The sequence below is a fragment of the Vigna umbellata genome, chromosome 4 (genome assembly GCF_029865625.1).
Source record: "Vigna umbellata cultivar VRB3 chromosome 4, Vumbellata_1.0, whole genome shotgun sequence".
Lineage (NCBI taxonomy): Eukaryota > Viridiplantae > Streptophyta > Magnoliopsida > Fabales > Fabaceae > Vigna > Vigna umbellata.
In genome coordinates, this window is record NC_142168.1 from 26,718,922 (window position 1) to 26,740,075 (window position 21,154).

General features: G+C 34.6%; 1 protein-coding gene across 1 annotated transcript; it reads right to left on the minus strand.

Moving 5' to 3' along the window:
• Window positions 1-10,612: 10,612 nt before the first annotated feature.
• LOC124836782 (Protein kinase superfamily protein) lies at window positions 10,613-15,447 on the minus strand. The gene is made up of 4 exons (XM_047311985.2): window positions 13,769-15,447; window positions 13,013-13,405; window positions 12,868-12,915; window positions 10,613-12,203 (listed from the first exon to the last, which is right to left on the minus strand). Exons 1-4 carry the CDS (start codon window positions 14,907-14,909, stop codon window positions 10,762-10,764), a joined length of 3,024 nt encoding a protein of 1,007 aa, XP_047167941.2. The 5' UTR covers window positions 14,910-15,447; the 3' UTR covers window positions 10,613-10,761.
• Between the last annotated feature and the right edge of the window lie 5,707 nt (window positions 15,448-21,154).

Here is a 21,154-nt window from a genome sequence, read left to right on the forward strand (position 1 = left end):
AACCTTTTTAACAAATTTTGAAATTTATTAAAACTTTCGAAAAATCCTTAGATTTCGAAATTCATTAAAAAAAGAAGAGAGGTATAGAATTTTTTGAGAAGCAAAAGATGATTTTAAAATTTTGGTTTAATGTCTCAATAGGTCCCTATTTTTGTTCAGGATTTGAAATAGGTTCTTTTATTTTTTGGCGTCTCAATTGGTGTGAAACCCTTAATAATTAGCATAAATTAACTCTGACACCTCACCACTTAACACGCACCACAATCAATGTTAATCCCATTTAAACCCAACCACTACTCTGATTTCATCTCTGCTGTGCACTGGAAAACGCACCACGTCACACCCTCAGTGCATTAAAAACGCACTAAACTCTGCATGCACACACGCCACTTGTCACGTTGGAAGCTTCCAGTTCAGAGTTGGTATGCAGGTGTCAGCGTGGGAGAAGTTCGTCCAAACGAACGTGAGTTAAACAAAATCAGATTTCGAAAACTCATTCCCTCACCTGCACCACTCATCTTCTTCCTCAGAAATTACCCTTTCATCTTCTCCAACTTCTCTCTAGAAACCCTAAACTTCTCTCTACTGTTACTCATCCATCTCCTCTCCGTTTAACATTCAGAACCGTAGGAACGTTCGTTCAGCTGTGGACTTCCTTTTGGACCGAACAGAACTGGAATCCAAGCTGATCAAGTGGGAGTGGTTAGTGAAACTGAGGGTAGAAAGCTGTAAAAGACGAACCCAACTTTTGCATTAGGGCGTACACTGCTATCCAGGTAAGGGAAGCTTATATGTTTAATTTTTACTACATGATTTTCTGATCTGAAATGTATATATGAAGAGTATGATGGTTGAGTAATTATGAATATTATTGATACGGGATATGATTTCCTGGTTTGTTCTGAATGTTGATCTGGATACGTATAAAAGGTGTATGAATGTTATAGAGTTAGGATGATTGGATTGATTGAATCTGTCATGAATGAACACTGATATATGTATTATACAGGTTGTGGTTGATTTGATTCAAATGCATGTTGATTTGATTATGTATGAATGGAATATGTTGATTGTATAGTTGGAATGATTCAAATGTTGAAATCTGTATGATTTTAATGTATTAAATCTGGAAGGAAAGTTGTAAAGTTCATAAAGTTGAAATCTGGAAAAATTCTGCTAAAGTTGAAAAATCTGGAATTTACTCTTTCCCACTGATGAAGGACGTTCGTCCCTGTACGGTCTTAAACCGTTCGGCTTTCAGTAAAATTACTTAGATTGGAATTCTTTCATTTGGAAAGAATTCTGCTCGAGAACGAGCGTCCCCAGTTGATGGTCTGAGCGTTCGTCTAGCTCAGCAATGTTTAAATATTTAAGACTTTATAAATAAGTGACGTTCGGCCTTAAGTCGAGCGTTCGTCCTTAATGTCGTTCGACCTTATGTCGAACGTTCGTTCTACAGAGCGTTCATTCTTATACTGAACGTTCGTCCGAACTGGCGCTCGGTCCTATACCGAAGCGTTCGTCTTAAATAGCGCTCGGTGTATATCCAGCGTTCGTTTTAATTCGTGCTCGGTCATTGACCTAGCGTTCGTCCAAAGCAGGGTTCGGTTTCTAACTGAACGCTCGTCCTTATTATTGAATTCTGAGCGAACGTAATTGACGTTCGTCCAAAGTAAATTTCTGAACGTTCGTTCATTGACAGTAAGAGTTGTTTTCTGTACTTTAAATATTCTGGTTATTTATCTAAGTTATTCTGTAAGATATTTATTTCTCTTGATTCAACCTAAAGTTCTTGTACTCAACATCTTCTAAGTATTATTCTGAACTTCTAAATTCAATCTCATTTAAATTCTTTAAGAATTCTTAACGTCCATCAATGAATAAGAGTTCGTTTCTTTTGTTCAGAAACGTGAAATCAAAGGTTCTGTAATAAGTTCGTTTTATTTGATTAAAGAATGCATGACGTTAATGTTAAGAGAGTGGAACACAGAATGGAAAGATTATAACTATGAAAGGATTTGATGGTTGAACACTATGTGATATGATTATACGATTATGGAATTGAACGAGCGTTCCAGGGAGGAACGTCTCTTATATGATTGAATATTGAATTGGTAAAGTATGACTGTGGTTAGTTAATGCTGGCTTGGTCCATCCTGATATTCCGTGATGCTCATCTTCACGTAGAAGGGGGTAGTCATGTGTGGGAATGGCAGGAGGTCTTCGTATCCCTCACTTAGCAGGGGCGAAGGATTAACCTCAAGTGGAAGCTGATTAGGTATATCCCGGCTACTACACCACGGTGTGCAAGGACGCCTGTAACTACATGGTTCATACAGTCCGGACGGTCTGTCATATATATATATTTATATGTTAAATTATATGATTAAGTTACCCTGAGGTATGTGTGAATTGAATTATGAACTGTATGTGTGTTGTATTAATTAAACAATATAAGCTTACCCTTGCATTTCCATTGTGTTGTTTACTGTCCATGTATCTCCGTCTTGTCAAAATGCAATGATCATCCGTTGTGGATGTGAGCAGATGGAGGGGCGTCCCTTGAGCAAATGCTGGAAGAAGAAAATTTGGATGAAGCTCATCTGGTGGACGTTGAAGTGAAGGCCGAGCCTTAGAGTGGTTGTTAGTTTAGTACTGTAAATGTTAGTATAGTTTGAACGTTCGGCTAGATGTTTTGTAAGGCCGTTCGTCTTAATTATCTATTCCTCTATAATGACGTACGTTAGTATTTATCTAAGAACGTTCACTCTTGGATTTTCCCTTGTATGCGCTTATGCGCGTTCTTTTGTACTGATGCCGTTCGATTTTAAATCCAGTTTCAATGCAAAGACTGTTTATGTTACTGTTAATTGTAATTAATTCTGAATTATGGTAATTACTGTATTTTGGGATGTTACAATTGGGTCCTTATTTTTGTTAATTTGATGCAAATAAATCATTTCCGTCAATTTCATCAAATGGCGTTAATGAATGTGTGACGTGGCCTTACACGTGTCAATACTGTCCTCAGGCCACGTCACACATTCATTAACGTCCTTTGATGAAATTGACGGAAAGGATTTATTTGCATCAAATTAACAAAAATAAGGACCCAATTGAGACGCCAAAAAATAAAGGGACCTATTTCAAATTCTGAACAAAAATAGAGACCTATTGAGACATTAAACCTAAAATTTTTAAAAATGTGTGGGGTGCAAAAGAGAAATGTGAGGTAGTGTAGGAAAAAAATACTCATTATATAATGGACTTTCTTCTTGCACTCAAGTGAGTCCAAAGATTCATCGTCTTTTACTTAAACATATGTGACAATTAAGAAAAACAAATATGTTTAATTACGTCAATCATTTTTAAAGTTAAAAAACTAACAAAATTAATGTATTATATTGATAATGTAAATTTTTTATCATCTTAAAAACAAAATATATAAATATTTGCTTCAATAAATGAATTATTTACTCACAAATTATATAGGACGCTGAACTAGAATCAATGAACTCGCAAAGGATATGTTATTTTGATTTTATAATTGGTGTGTAGAGATAGACATAGCTTTGCCCTACCATGAATATAAACAGATGATGAAAGTGGCATAGACAGAAGAAAAGGGAAAGCGATGTAGGCACCAAAAAAGATGTCATACTCATCTCAATACATACAACAATAAACATAACATTCAACTATTTACCTTTTTTTCTCATGGAGCTAAACCATTTTAGGACCAAATCATCTTTATAAAACTTAGACTGACTTAGACCCTTTGTCATGGTTACCAAACCAAGACTCAACCAACTTATTTTATCATTGAGTTTATTTATTTTTTATAAAAAAAAGTTTGAAGATTTTACTTTTATTAGGAACAAGAAGAATTTAAAATGTATAGATGGATGTTTATTTTATAAGTTAATTTTGTAAAATTAAATTAGATTTAAAATTTACTTTTTAACATGGTATCTGAGTTGTCTGAAGTTTATCGTGAATTTTTGTTTGGTAAACCTATTATGTCAATCTATCATATAACTATTAAATACCTATTTTTTTTTACTGAAGATGTATATTATATATCAACAGAAGAAGGTGTGTTGAAAATCGTACATCGATAAAAGATAAGATGAATTTATGTAACATAAATTTATGAAAACCCTATCTTAGAATCTGATTTTGTAAGGTGAAATTATATTTAAAATTCATCTCTTAAAAAAAATACATACTTTAATTAAAAAAAATACTTATTATGAATTTATACTTGTTATATTATTTTTAAAACAAAAAGAGAAAAAGTTAAAAATAACTTAGTTTCAATCAGTTATTTATCAACATAGGTTGTTAAGGAAAATCGTTAGTTTTTGTATCAAAATTACCTTTTCTTTATTAGTAGCACTTTTTGTGTTCGTGACATTTTTTAGTATTCAGGTCTTACTTGTTCAATGGTCAAAATTTTTGTCTTTAAACTTATCACCAATAAAAAAAAGTTTCTCTTTCAATTAGTAATAATTTGTTGAGAGTGGAAGGAAAAGTTAATACCAAAAACCAGATTAAGTATGAATACATTGAAGATACAGCTTTTTTACTTTTACGTTGATCTCATTGCTTTCACCATTGTATGAAAACTTAAATTGATCTTTAATTATAAATCGCGTGCAATCCCTATGAACAGATTTTGCTCATTAATATTCTTCGTCCGTAGCCAAAGTAGCTTTCATGTTTCAATTCTTTTCTTTATTGTTTCTTTTTGCTTTCCTAACGTCCTACCTAGCTTTGGTAAATTATGGAAGAGTTTAATCACAATTATATGTAATGTTTTCTCTTACAAGTTTTATTTAGACTTTGTTTACTTGAATGGATTTGGAAAAGACTGATTGAATGAATTTGAGAAGATTTGAAGATAAATTTTTTGTTGTTTATCTTAGTGGATTTAGAAGAAAGTGAGAGTGAATTTTAAAAATAAAGTTTGTCAGAATTAGTGTAAGATTTGATTGATCTGACAGATTAAAAAAATTTATTTCCAAATCCATTCTCACTTACCTCCAAATCTACTCAAATAAACAACAAAAAGTTTACTTTCAAATCCTCTCAAATTTATTGAATCGCTATTCCCGAAATCCATTCAAGTGAAGAAAGTATTAAATTTTTATTGCAAACTTAATTAATACTCATTATAAACAATGTTAGTTTGTATCAAGTCAAAAACATTCTTGTCTCTTTTATGTTATTTTACTATGTTACATTAACTTTGTATAAACACACATTTTGTGAATGCAATAAGATGTTGAAGAGGTATTATTAATTTACAACTCTCTGTAACTTTAATAATTGCATACAGTTTTTTGTTATAGTTTGAACAAACAAAACACTCTACTTTAAACGATTAGAGAGAGAGATGTATGAACGTCTTTTAAATATACTTTTAACAAATACTTGGTTAAATACAATAACTATTTATATATTTTTTTATTTTGGTACTATAAGAAAACAAGTTGCAAGCTTAATATATAGTAGATAAACTTTAATTTCCTTAATTTTTGTCTGAACTCTATTAATAATTGATGTAATTAAACCTATGTTCGGTATTTAGTAGTTGTCCCATATATTTATTAAAAGAAAAACTAACATTAATCTCCAATTAAGTTTGAAGGAATCCTGAACGATTTTATTTTAGTCATGTTAATCATATTTTATGAAATATACCGATCGGAGTTAATGGTCATTTATGAACAATTATCAGGTATTAATAGGTCAGATTACCTTACGCGTATACGGTATTAATTATTGATTATTTGGTTTGATTCCATGAAAATATACCCATAACTAATCAATGGACTTGACTGCCACAATGATCATTTTCTATCCTAATAAAATATATACCTATTTATGAAACATATCTGACTTAAGCGTTCGAGTGTCTTCTGCAGGTCAACAACCCATTGGAGTGGATCGCGTTCTAAGAGAGGATTGAAGATCAAAAGAGAGCATAGCAAGGAATGACGACCGACCCTCGGACCAATTCAACCGAAACATTTTGGCATCCACCGTGGGGTCGAGCGGCATCCCCATGAAGCCACATAAAACCAGACGCGTGCTCGGTCTCGACATCGCTACTTTGGATCAACACCGGGTTTTGCAACAAGAGCAAAAAATTCCGTAATAATTCCTAAAGACGTGTCTTTTGTTGAGAACTTTCAGGAAAGAAAGTTCGGTCCTACATTCATCATTGACAGGTTCCACTTTTAATTATAATTTTTAAATTACAATATATTTTTTTAACTCATATTTTTGTGAATAAAAATATCCTGCACAGAAAGCTTCAGTCATACGTTCAACCTTGGCAGGTTCCACTTTTCATTATAATTTATAATATATTTGTTTAACTCATATTTTTGTGAGTAAAAATATCTTTATCGTGCACATAAAAGGTTTAGTCCTATGTTCAGGTTCCACTTTTCATCATAATTTATAAATTATAAAATAATATGCACATGATAGTTTGAAATGCGTTCAACTTTGTGAGTTAGGTTCTGCGACTCTTAATTTTAAATTATAAATTGTTTCTACTGAATGGGACCGGGGAAATCTCCTGCTACCTCCGTCCGGAAACACTCCTCCTTCACCAATCGGTCCTTCTCCCTTCGCTCTCCTCGCACCTCTTCGTCACACAAATGGGTTGACCTGGAGCAAACACTCCGACGCTCAAGTCAGAATCGGCTTTTGCAAGTCTATATAATTATCAAAGAACATAGAGTTTACCTTCTCCTTTGACTACTATTTATATGATTTCAGAGAATATTACCCATTAATTTACCTCTTAATGGCTTTCAATGCACACTTTAAATACTCGACAATGACCGTTACCTCATTAACTACACATTCATGAGCATTATACTGTTGTCTCCAGTCCACAGTTTTATACACTTGCCCGATCAGACATGTTGTGCTTAAGAGATCCGATCGGACATATTAGGCTGGGACACCCGATCGGACATATCAGCCTTGCTTCCACCAGCTCGGCCTTGTCCAAACCTTCCTGGTCGGTTGCCCGCCCTCGGTAGTAACATAAATTATAAAATATTATGCATAGGATGGTTCAGAAATGCGTTCAACCTTATAAAATAGTATGCACAGGATGATTCAAAAATGCGTTCAACCTTGTCAGGTTCGACCGACTCTTAGTTTTAAAATTATAAATTATAAAATATTATGTACAGGAAGGTTCAAACCCTCAACTTGGTCAGGTTCTACCAACTCTTAATTTTAAATTATAAAATATTATCCACAGGATGGTTCAAAGCTGCGTTCAACCTTGTCAGGTTCTACCGACTCTTAACTCTAAATTATAAATTATAAAATAATATGCACACGATGGTTCAGAAATGCGTTCAACCTTGTCATGTTCTACCGACTCTTAATTTTAAATTATAAATTATAAAATATTATGCACAGGATGGTTCAGAAATGCGCGTTCCACCTTGTCAAGTTCTACCGACTCTTAATTTTAAATTATAAACTTTTATGCACAAGATGGTTCAGAGCTGCGTTCAACCTTGTCAAGTTCTACCGACTCTTAGTTTTAAATTATAAATTATAAAATATTATGTGCAGGCAAGTTTAGACCTCCACTAGGTCAGGTTCTACCAAGTCTCAATTATAAATTATAAATTATAAAATATCATGTGCAGAAAGGTCCAGACCTACCTTCAACTGTGTCAGGTTATAATGACCGCTCGGGGGAAGTCAGAAAAATGACTTCAGAAATCCCCGCTCAACGCTGGAAGTCAGAAAAATGACTCCTGCCTCAAGCCGCTCGGGGCAAGTCAAAAAATGACCTCAAAAATCCCCGCTCAACGTAGGACGTCAAAAAAATTACTCATGCCTCAAGACCGCTCGGGGTAAGTCAGAAAAATGACTTCAAAAATCTCCGCTCAACGTAGAAAGTTAGAAAAATGACTACTGTCGCAAGACCGCTCGGAGGGAAGTCAGAAAAATGACTTCAGAAATCCCTGCTCAACGCAGTAAGTCAGAAAAATGACTCCTGCCTCAAGCCGCTCGGGGGGAAGTCAGAAAAATGACTTCAGAAATCCCCGCTCAACGTAGGAAGTCAGAAAAATGACTTCTACCAGTTTTAATACAGGTTGACATTTTTTGCATTGATCAATTGCTTACATTTTAGTTGGGTTTCCTGACATTAATTTACAGGTGGCTTTTCACAGCGGCACTGCGAAACTAAGGTGCACGAGAAGAATGACGATCTCACACTCGCGATTTCTGATTGGTAGAGGCGCGAGGAGTTTGTGATTGTTTTTGGTTTTTGGTTTTTGTGCATGTTGGTGACGCAGATGAATGCAGTGGATGATGGTGGTTGTTAGGCGTGAGGGTTGATGGAGGAGAAAAAGGCGATGGGTTAAGGGTTTTGAATTGGTTTTGGTTTAAGGATGACCATGGCACCGCGAGTTAAGGTTCACAAATTGGTCTCGTGGTAAAGGATGAGAATCATGATTGGGATTTTTTTGGATTTCTTTCAGATTAGCGGAAGAGAAGTGAGTATTTGGAGGATTTTGTTTGAGGAGTGACACATGCCTGATTGAATCCTGTTTCTTATAGCCTTGTGTAACCATCACCGTTCGGTCACCATCGCCATCTAGTCACCATAACTGTTTGGTCTTTATCCAACATCGTTCGGTCTTTCATATATTGCACTTCATCTTGTCACCATAACCATTCAGTCTTTCATATATTGCACTTCATCCCGTCACCATAACCGTTCGGTCTTGCCCAACACCGTTCGGTCTTTCATATAGTCGACTTCTATTGCATTGTTCTGTTGATTGTAATAGAACCGACTTTTACTTTTATATATACGGACTCAATTGAGAAAGTCTTCAATATAACTCTTACGTTTCAAAGGTGATTTGGATTTCTAGGTTTCTACAAGTTTCTGATTAGGACGAAGGAAGATAGTGATCGCGATTTGGGTTCATGGAGGTCTTGCGATGTGGTTTTCTGGTTTGCTAGTTCATTAGGCATAGTGATAGGTTTGCTCACAGTTTGTAGAATTTACGATTCTCAGACTTGGGTTTCTACTTCGCAGGTTCCATGGTGGTTTGCGGTGAAGGTGGCTTCACTGTGGGGAAGTTGTTTCGAAGGAGAAAAAATGATGGAAGGAGAGCAACAGTGGTGGGTGTGAAAGAGATGAGCAGACGTTTTGAGTGATTGGGGAAGAAGAAGGAAGGATTTGGGAAAAACGCGACAAATATTTTAGAAAAAAAAACGTACCTAGTTCACCGTTAGCCACCTCATACAAAAACTTAACGTCGTTCAATTTTAAGGACTAAACATAAGAGTTTCAAAATAAGAGGACTAAAATGAACAAAACTTTTGAATAGGGACTAAACCCAAAATCATGTGATAGTTAAGGGACTAAAAACATATTTAACCCTAAATTTTTTAATCTGTCACATCAATCAAATTCTACACTACTTCTCGCAAACTTTACTTTCAAATTCACTCTCACTTACCTCAAAATCCACTCAAATAAACAACAAAAGAATTTACCTTCAAATCCTTTCAAATTCATTTAATAACTCTATTTAAGTGAACAAAGTCATAAAGATGATTAAAAAACTTCTACCTGTTCATAAATATCTAAAATCGAATCCCAAACCTAATTTTTTTTTCTTCATATAGTTTACCAAAGTACAAAGTAAATAGGTTTGCTAAAAAATTTGCATATGCCGAATAATGTCATTTTATCAGTTTTTTATCCATCTAAGATAAAAGTAAATTTCTTGGTATATTTTAGTTAATTTAAGATATATAATCCAATTGGTTAAATTATACTCAATCCTCCACCAACCTTCGAGTAAGAAAATATATAATAAAATAAAATAAAATCGTGAATCAAACAACAGTACAAGTTAAAAATAATAGTAAAAGAAAAAATGAGCTAAAGGGAAATTATACAAGTTTGACGAAAAGTGGAAAGATGTATAAAGGTGTATAGAAGGAAAGAACATTGATGAAAAGATGAAGCTTCTCACCTCAACTTTGCTCAAGCTGAGATGCTACCAAACAATGCTGTGAAAAACACTGCTCCACTCAACTTCATTTCCCATTAACACACTTTCAATTCTTGGATTCTTTTTTATTTTATCAGACTTACCTCTCAGCCACCACCAGCCGCCATTTCCACAACCAACTCCTATGTCTACTTCTGCACATTTCTACCTTCCTCACTCCTCACAAACACATCTAAAATGTTCAAATCTTTATGCATTTATTTACTTTTTTTTACTGCCTTGTTCTTAATTTTACTCAATATTACTTTATATTTTATTTTTAACTTTTGCGACTAAAAAGATGACGAGTGATTACATTAAATTAGATTAAATAAGACTGCATTCATCTTTAATGTTGTATGAAAAATATTTAACACTTATCTGTACGAAGAAAAATCATGCATTCGGAATTATTCAATTTACTTTTAAACTAAAAGTTTCTGAATAAAGTCAAGCTTCCAACGATGAAAAACAGACACATTCCACAGAAAAAATATCCATAACAAATAACATTATTTGAAAAAAAATCATTTTCCCTTTCAAATTCTCAAATTCTCAAATCAAATAATATCCAATGCCAAAAAAGTTACATAATAAACCCCGACCCGAACCTAGACCAACAACGAAATTATTCTCTCGTCACATTAAATTAAAACCAACCAACCAAACAATGCCTTTCCATTCTCATCATCAATCACATCATCATGACTCCCCCGGCGGCGGCTGACAGCGACGACTGCAGCTGCAGCAGGTGGTGGTAGCAGTCCGCCGCCGTGGGCCTCTGCTCCGGGTTCTGCTCCATGCACCGATTCTGCAACTCCCTAAGCATCTTCGGCACCCCTCCCAACCCACACGTCCTAATCAAGTTCCCCACTCCCCAAACATCCACCTTCACCCCATGCAACCCCCGTTCCATCTCCGGCGCGTGCCCACCACGCGTCCCTGACACGTGTCCCTTCAGCTCCGGTGCTCCCGCCGCCTCGTCAAACCCGCACACAAACCACTCCTCCCGATCCCTCCGCCGCATCACCTTCTCCCACTTCAAATCCCTATGCATGAACGACAGGTCGTGTAAAGCCACCATCGCCTTCGTCACGAACTTCAATGCCTCCACCAACTCTTCGCAGTTTCCCGGCTTCACACGGCAGCCTCTTGGCTTAAACGACAACCCCAGTTCCCTCTCCGAAAAACCCACCAAAACCTCTGCATGCGGTATCCTGTGGTCCAGAATCTCATAAACCTCCTTCACCGCCATCCACTTGCGCTTCTCCATAAACACCCTCGTGCACGTACTCGGCGTCACCTCCGTCACCACCCCGTTACCGTAGCAAACCCTCTCGAAATCACTGTAAGTAAATCCCTTGCAGTTGCTTATACTCGCGCAACGCTTACTCAACAACGCTAACAACAATCCTATTCTGAAACACGGAACCAAAGCCTTCAGCTTTTCCACCGGGGTGGTCAAGTTCACTTCGTGTAAATCGGTGCGGTTGATTATTCCATCCTGCGACCTACTCAGCGCGCAAAACGTCACAGTATTGGCCACCGCGTAGTATCCGAGAATGTACGGAAGATCCATGTATGTCCACATGAGTTTCCCTACTAACGTCGTTGATGGATTGGGTTGCGACTCTTTCAACTGGTGCGTTTCTTCGCCTCTCCAGAGACAGTAATTGTTGACGAAACCGGTTACGTTGGGCCATTGGTCTTGCAACATGGACTGGTTCGTCGATTCTGGTGGCGGTGACGTGGGTTTTCGTATTAGGGTGAGTTCTTCGGGGCAGAACTTTTGGATGACGCGGTTGATGCACTCGTCCCAGAGGGGGATGAAGGAGTCGCGGCTGGATGATGCAGCGAGGGAGAGGCTAGGGTTGTGGATGCGGATAATGGGGCCCACGATGTCGTACATTATGGTTCTGCAGTCCAAGGGCTCGGGTGTGGTTGTGAAGAAGAGTTCCTTCCCTTGGGGAAGTTCCTCGTACACATCTCTTCGGAGAGGAAAACGTAGGTCTTCCGGTGGTGGCTCTTGTAGGTGGCGCCTTAACTCGTAGAGACTTGGGAGGGTTTGTGGGAACGCACGTAAGAGACATTCCATGTAGTATTCTGTTGGGTCTCGAAAATCCAATGTAGCAATCGCTGCAACACCAACACAAAGTATAATAATTCTCTGATCAATTTCACATCACAATGCAACTATAAGAAACTTGGAAATACTACTCCTTCAGTGTGTTTAAAACTAAACTTCCACACTGATTCTTAAACTACCTTTAAGCATTCCCTAGTGAAGTTAAGCAAATAAAAAGCATGTCCCAGACAGATCTTTAATACAGCTAAACACTGTAAATTCTAAATTACAATGAAAAAGGAGTGTTTCAAACAAGTTAATAACCATTCAATGCTTTAAGGACTAGTTAAATTGCTTTATTACTTTTGGGTTATCTAACTGCATTGAGAAACAATTAAATAACCTACGACAAAACTGATACTGTTCTACGATATTTATTAATTAAATTAATGTTTTTAATGGTTTGTCAATGTTTAAATTAAAAGAAAAAGTATATTTGATAATGTTAAGAACATGAAATAAGCTCAAATAGGATGATGAATCAAATAGGAAAGATAATAATAAGTTCTCAAAAAAAAGAAGAATGATTGAGGTCGGAATGTACACTTTCGTTGCTAATACTGAAAGTTTGCTTCTATTTTCTAAATTTAACATATCAAATTAGAAGTTATTAAGAGAGTACTGGCTCGAACATGGAATGAGGGTAGTGACCACTGGGAGAAAGAGAGCACTCACATCTAATGGGAAGTGCTTTGGAGGGAAGTTGGACTCTTTCAGCAAAACCTGGGAAAGAGGGACAATGAAACAGTTAGATAGAATCCTAGAATATGTAAAACAAGGCAACGTAGTTAAATTTAAGGAAACAGGTTTGGTTTGGCACCAGAAGAATCTGAGGCTGGGGAAGACTTTCTTCTGCCAAAAACTTTGACTTGCTGTCCGGAAACGAATCTGTCAACAGAAAAACCTTTCAGAGGCCCATCTTCGAAATATTCCATAGGACAAGGCACCATGGCCTCATCAAAGCAAGTGAGTTCATCCGCGTTCAGAAAGCTAGAAGATTGAAGCCTCACTCTCCCTCTATGTATTTCTCCTTCTTCTGCCCATAAACTCACTGATTCCTCCCATGTCATTCTTATCTTCCCTATTCTACGGAGCTCTTTAGATGATGAAGACCCTGAAACGTCCACGAGTGTGTCTAACCCTAATAAACCCCCTCTTGAGCCATGGAAGAAAGGTTCAACCCCACTTGTTATGGCCAATTGTTTCGTTGTACCTGCAACAATGACAAGGTGGGTGAATAAAAAGACAAACTTGGAAAATCGATAACGTTTTCATTTCTCATTTTCTAATGCATTATTCTTCCCTATAAGGGTGGGAAACAGTGCTTGTAGACGCAAAAGTCAGAATCGAATGAAAAATACTGTTCCTTTGAATCCTTCATGAATCTATCAGAATCACTGTGCATTCCATAAAAGGGAAAAAGATACAAAAGAAACTAAGAACAGAAACTTTACTATGTGTGAAATTACGTTAGCAAAGTGCATTGAAGATTAGGTGAAGGAAAAGTGGAACTGAAATAAAACTAAAAAGCAAGATATTGTGATTTCCCATTTTGACGCTTCAACTATCTACAAACCTGAGAGAGGGGTTTCATCATCTTTGAAGGGTCGAGATGGTGGTGGAAGAGCTCTTGCAGCAGCAAGAGCCGTTCTAGCTTCGTCTCCTGACACAAAAGATGAACCTGCCCTGCCTTGAGAAGATCTCATTCTGGATCCCATGAACTGTGCAAGTTCTTCAAAAACATCTTCATCAAAAGAAGCCGGGAGTCTGTGTAACTTTCTCTCATACGGTGAAAGCCTGAAATAACTCTTCCCAATTTGTTCCCTTTCACCCCCTCTTTCCCATTCGTATACTTTTCTGAACTCACCTAACATGTTATCCCATTTAGTGCCTGCAGTTTTAGCATCTCTATTGACCCCATGCCTCTTGAGAAACTCAGCCACTTCTTTATCCTTATCAGCCCTAGTTTTCCCCCTTGTGATTCCCAATTCCGCTTGATGTTGCTGTTCTGCCCGTGAAGAAGATTCAGATCCACCGCCACCGCCTCCTTGGTATTGTTCCTTCCAAGCCCTTGCCAGCCACAGCATTTCGTTGGGCTTCCAAACTGGGCTCACATATTTCCCCTTTCTGAGTTGCTGGTGAACTTGCTCTCCCTCTTGCTTGCTCCCTTCTTGGCCAGAACCTCCCGAGAGCAATGGGAGAGAGTGAGTTGGAGACGAGGAAGTGTCTGATGAAGAAGCTGTTTGTGTTTGGGGTTGTTGTGGATTTGATGAAGTGTGCGTGGTTGGTGAAGGGCTTGATTCTGTGGTGGGAAGCATGGCCATTTGGGACTGTTTTGGCTGCGCAGGAGGGGAAGGTAGAAGCTGCTTCCATTGTCCACTGTATCTGGGTCTCTTGGGGTTCAGCGTCTCAAACTGAGGCTCATAGGGTGAAGAACTTGCACCGCTTGAAACATACAAAGGACTAGAAATGAAAGGAGGTGCTCCAGTCACAACCACAACCGGTGATAATTGTTGATGGTGGTGGATTGGCCTAACTTCTGTGATAGCTTCCTCACGTGGGGCTTTAGGAGAAGATGAAATTTGCTGAGTTTGTTGTTGTTGTGTTTGTTGTTGCTGCTGTTGGTGTTGGTGGTGAAGGTGAGATTGAGGTTGCTGTTGTTGAGGCTGCTGAGGCTGTTGTTGCTGCTTCTTGGTTGTGTCTCCCTTGTCGCCCATTATGGAGTAATGGGCCCTATCAAAGAAGGGCTTTTGACAAGAGAATGAGACACAAAGAAGGAAGTTAGGAATCGGAACAAGTGTGGTAGTGGTAGTGACAAGGAGGTGGCTATGCTTGCATTGAAGTTGAACTAGGTGGGTTGAAGTTTTTTTCAATTAATGGGGGTGTTTGTTTTTTTCTATTTGTTGGAGTTGTGGGTGTGACATGTTCTCAAAAGGGTTTTGAATGCGCTTGTTGCCTTGATAGATGGATGATGGCACTTCTGCCATATCTTCAAAAGGGAAAGTCACAAAGTAGAGAGGATCGCAGCAAGCAAAAGCAAACATCCGAAACTATGAAAAGTAGCAACAGAAAGGAGAAAGAACTAAAAAGTCAAGAGAGTGTGTGGGAACTGCCGTGAATAAGACGGTTCGGTCTGTGTTTTTTATTTCCCCTTTTCTTTTATTATCATTAACCTTTTGTAATTAAGTGTAGAAGCAGCACCGTTGTTGTTTTGATGTGTCATTCTTGACAAGTTAAAGAGAGAGAGAAAGGGATGCAGTGATGTGTGTGGTGTAGTGTAGTGTGGTGTGTGGTGTGTGGTGTAGTGTAAGTGCATGATTAGAGAGGGGTGTGATGATTGTACTAGCTCTGAAAAATGCGGCTCTAAGAAGAATTTACATTTTTTTACTTTTAGAATTTTGCATTTATGCTGTGTTTTGGGGATGAAGTTATTGGTTAAGTAACATCATTGAATGTATGTTTGTTGTTATGTTTTTTGTGATGTTTGAGAGACAACGATGTTCGTTCCCGCGCAGAGTGAGGGAGTGGAGACTTGAGTGTGCGAGTGAGGTTTATGGAAAAATGGGATAATTAGTGAGTGTTGTTTGTTTTGGGGTTTGTGATAGTAAGATGGAGACTTCACGAATCGATGCCTCTGCCCCAATACGAGACTTTGCTTATGACTATTTTGGCTTTGTCCTATTTTTTTCCCTTTTCTTTTTCTTTTTTTCAAATACAAAATTTTCTCCTCCACCTGTCTCATTTCCATTTCTAGGGTTTTCTTCCATTGCAAGCAAGTACTGTTACTGGGTATCGTTTTACTCCTTCACTGCTTCAAATAAAAAATAACACATTGTGAATAGTTCAGCCTAAGCTAGCTTCTACCATGCTGGGAATTGAGAATTTAGTGTGTTTGTATTCTTTTCTTGAGTTTCACATTTATGTCTTTTTGAATTCATATAACAAATAAAATGAAGTTTAAGCTGTACTAATTCAATTTATTAGAACAAGTGAAGTGTCTCTGTCCTTGTATTAATTGTATAGGTGTTTGAGTACGAATTTTAGGTTCAAACCCCACTTAGCACACTTTGTCAATTTCTAACTTTAACTATTGCACGGAAATATGCTCTTTTTTTTTCACTTCACTTTGCACAATTTTGTGTGAAAAATGTCTTTCAACATTGCATTTTTCTATTTTCTAAAATTGATTGCACTTTTTTCTTATAATGAGGAGACATTGACTATCAAATGTAAATCCATGATCTTGTGCATAATATGTAATTTCCCTATCACTAAGCCTAGTGGATTCATTCTTATATTCTATTATGTTTACATTTTTATAATCCCACTATTTTTTTATGATTATATTTTCACTTTTCCCACTTTTTCATTTTATTTATTTATTTTATATATTCAATATTTCTTCCCTTCAAGTGAGAACTTTAACTATTAAACATTCTATGTACAAATATTATAAGCAGATAATACCCCCTACAAACTTATATTTAAGTCATATAAGGAGTAAAGGTTAAAATCTAATAAGAACAATGTCAATGAATTCTGGAAAAAAAAAACCTCTCTCAATTCCTTTATTAATATATTTTTTAAAAAAAAAATACTTTTTCTATTTTATTTATTTTTCTCAAACTATACTAACAGAAAATTGAAAAAAAAAAACAAGAAAAATCTTGACCATAGTATTCACTCTTCATCCACTGATATGATGGAGATTTTGGACTATTACTGTATATTTTGCTTCTTCATTATTAGGTAATTTTACTATTTTTTATATTAGAGTATTCCACATCATTTCTTCTGTTTTTGCTATTTTTTGCCATTTTTCTAAATAAACTATTTGTCCTAACTTTTAAAACCAACTTGGATATTATTAAGGTTTTATATCTATGACATATACATCAATTAATTATATCATCTCTGTAAAAATATTATCTTTCACTTGTTTTCCTAACAAGGTTGTAAATTTTATTTTTTTACTTTTGTTCCTCTCCAGTTCAAACAAATGCAAAATAAATAATAATTGTGGTTGATGAAAACAAAAACAAAAAATCTGATAATTGATTATCATCATCTTCTTTATATTTCAATTATCTTACTATCATAATTAATTATTTTTTCTCATCACTAATATGATAGATAACAATAGGTCAGTAAAATGCAAAGAAAAAGAGTGTAAATATATTTATTTGAAAAGCATGGTTAAAACAAAATTTATCAAGAAAAGTTGTGAAAGATGTTAATAAAAGTGTGAACTTTTGTAGTACCTATGAGTAGTCTTACCCTAATACTCATTCTATTGTCTTGTTTAAAAATGACTAGAACACAAATTTTCTACTTTGGCAGCATCTCTTAAACTAAAATCCAAAACCCAACCCAATGACATTTGTCTGCCAATACCCAAACAATTTTTCTTTTCTTACTCCTGCTTTCCTACAAGTAAAACTCTATACACCTATCAAAAATTCTTAAAATTATACATTATAAATATAATTTTCAATATATATGGTGTGAAAGTATTATATCTATTTTATCAATAAACACAAGCACCATACGAATATATTTTAAATATTTATGATATTATATTAGTAGGTGATAATTATTATTGAATTAATATATGAAGTAAATTCTATTTATTAAGTTATATTTATCAAAAAATTATATATTGTTATAGGTAATTATTTAAATTTTAAAGTAGTAATTAAAAAGATAAAATTAGAAAATCAAAGATATATATAGTTGTAGATAAAATAAATTTTAGTTATTGAAATAAAAAATGTTATGTAAATAAAGTTTTTATTATAAATAATTATTTAAATTTAAAAAGTAATTATTAAAATTATAAAAGTATAAATATTATTTTATAATAGTAATTATTTGAATTAAAAAAAGCAGTTACTAAAATATAAAATTCAAAATATTTTATTATGAATAATTATTTAAATTTTAACTATTAAAGTTGTGTTTATGATGGTCTTTATATATGGATTATTTTTTATCCTAATTTATTAGTTGCATTATAAACTTTTAACATAGATTATTTTATATATATTCAACCTGAACTGGCAAATTCAGGTAGATGTCATCCATCTAAGAAGTTTAAATATTATTTATAAGGCATAATCAATATGTAATTTATCATTTTTTTTACATTAATTGTGGTTCTAACTATCAGACGAAACTTTTTTGGTAAGTTGTATTTTATGTATTTTCTCTATAAATAAATAACATTTTTTTCTTTTTAAACAGAACTTCTAATAGTTGAATATATATATATATATATATATATATATATATATATATATATATATATATATATATATATATGATATAAAATTTAATTTAGTTGAGATATTCTACAAGATTATATTAGAGAAATTTATAATCAATGAAATATTAATTATCTATATAAAAGATTTTGTATATTGTTTTATCTAAATATAAAACTTTTAAGTCATATTTGTATTTATAATATATTTCAACTAAATGAATGTTTAGATTACAAACAAAAAATAAATAAATGAAATTAATTCATTCAAGTTAAATCAATCCTAAAAATTAATATATAACATTTTAAGTTATTCTAAATCTTAAAACCAAAACTTAACAATTAATAATTTCTAATAAACAGAGAAAAACTACAATAGCTCTGTTAACCCAGAATTTAAAGTAAGTCATCCCTACTTTTAAGAATTTGTAAACCCACATGAAGTATTATCTACATCAGTCGCACTAATAAAAATATTTGTAACACGTTGGATTAAGGTTGACATGATATTTTTTAATTGTTTCAAACATTACATAAGTCAACAATAAAAAATGAGAGTGATTGATAATTTACAATATATTTCTTAATTAAATTATAAGTTTATTTATCTTATAAACTTTTAAGTCTAGACTATTTTTTTATGTAATGAATAAAATCTCACTAAAATATTATTTTTTGACGAGTGAGCGTGATTAAAACGGAAATAGAGGAAACTGGTATTAAGACAATGAGAAAACAATATTGTAAAAGTGAGATGAGAACAATAAAACTTGTTATAATATTAGATTATCACCTAAAACATCAATTGCTAAGCCATTGTACTACCAATAATGTAATACTCTTCATACTACATCCATTGCTACTTAAAATTTATATAATATTGTTTCTTTTTTAATAATTGATTTAGTGTGTGATAATTTATTTATGAAAATATTATTGTATATGCTATGTCCATTACTTTTATAATATTTTTGGTTTAAGAAGCTTTTTTTAATTGTATAAATTCATTATTTATTAAGGGTTTATCTACTGTGTATTACAAAAGTTTCCAAAATATAACACAAATTTTTTTAAAAATATCAGAATTAGTAAATAATTCTAAACGAAATATACTCAAGATAATATAAAAAAAGGAAAATAAAAGAGATGAGAGAATGTGAGATCATAAAATGTAGTTCGTGATTTGAAGAAGCACAAAACACCTATTTATAGGTCGAGGAGAGCTTACGAGATAGGTTAAATCCCATGCGGAAGACTTTTCGCACCTTGTAGTAAAAGGTGAGCAACAATCTCGTGAAACTTACGACTACAATTATTTGGGTCATGTGGAGGAGGAATCGTCCAACAACAAGTCTATTGTGACGAGCTTAGCTAACAAACAAGCTCTACCAACACATAAGCTTGGCTAACACGAACTCGGCCAACACGAACTCAGCCAACACAAGCTCAGCCAAAACAAGCTCAACAGACTCGACTAATACGAGATCAACCAACATAAGCTTGACCAACACAAGCTTAACCAACACGAAAAACAAACCATGATACTTTTGCAATATATTTATAATACATATTTTATAACAATCCCTCACATATTGCAAAAGACAAGAAAGAAAGATTGAAATATATAAAATCTTCGGTCTCATAAGATGTTGTTACCAATGAGGAGCATTGGTATCTTCAAAGCTACTGTAAAGTTTTGATGATGATAAAAGCTGAAGAATTGAAGACTCTAAATGCATCTTTGTTAAACGCATTTTGTAGAAACAAATGTATAGGATAAAATGTAATGATGTAAAAACTCTTAGAAGTTTTCGTATGTACTGAGTCATTGCACAAATAATCGATTATCAAGAGGAATAACCGATTATCACGAGCCAGTTTAGAAGAGAGTTGCTTGCGCAAATAATCGATTATTACACTGAATAATCGATTATCACTGTTTCATTTAATTCTGTCCAAGTCTCTGGAATAATCGATTATTGCTTAGGATAATCGATTATCACCATTTTGAAAACCCCATAACGGACACAAATAATCGATTATCACTTATGATAATCGATTATCAGTGGCAGTTGGGAGATGTCTTTTCAGTTTTTGACCCTGCACGAAACTAGGCTTATAAATAAAGGTCTTCACAACTCTTAGAAGTAACTTTTCAAATTGAGAGTATTAGAGCTTTGTGCCTAAGGGAAGCTCTCTGTGAGTGAAAAGGATCTATGCCATTTTGAGAATACAGTTTGTCTGAGGAAGTTCTCAAAGTGATAGAGTGTTCTTGCCTGGTCTTGTGAATAGGAGAAGCTCGCGTTTTGTGTGTCAAAGGTCGGAGCGGTTCTCTTTAAGTTGGCTGAGCAGGCTCTTCCGTTCGTTTGTCGAAGGAAGGTGTTTTCTATTCCTTGCTTATTTTGATTATCTGATTGTAATCTGCAAACCATATTTTTAGTGAAAAAGGTTAATCATTATTTATAGTGATTAACGACTGGACGTAGAATCTTTTGATTCGAACAAGGATAAAAATTGCTTGTGTGATTTTTTCTATTATCTGTACTGATTACTGTTTTATGCACATCAACTGTTTGGAAATTTGTCTCTAAGAAAATTAAATTTCTAAAACGGACCATCTTATTAAGAGTTTGACCGAACACGCTTTCCGCTTTATAAGTTATTCCGCTGCGAAATTCTATAACGGTACCGATTGTTCCA

Excerpts from the sequence above, each read along its gene's own strand:
- LOC124836782 (XM_047311985.2), bottom strand. The coding sequence starts at position 14,909 with ATGGGCGACAAGGGAGACACAACCAAGAAGCAGCAACAACAGCCTCAG. Across the intron at positions 13,406-13,768 it reads TGATGAAACCCCTCTCTCAG|GTACAACGAAACAATTGGCC; the intron begins GTTTGTAGATAG and ends TCATTGTTGCAG. Across the intron at positions 12,204-12,867 it reads CAAAGCACTTCCCATTAGAT|CGATTGCTACATTGGATTTT; the intron begins GTGAGTGCTCTC and ends TTGGTGTTGCAG.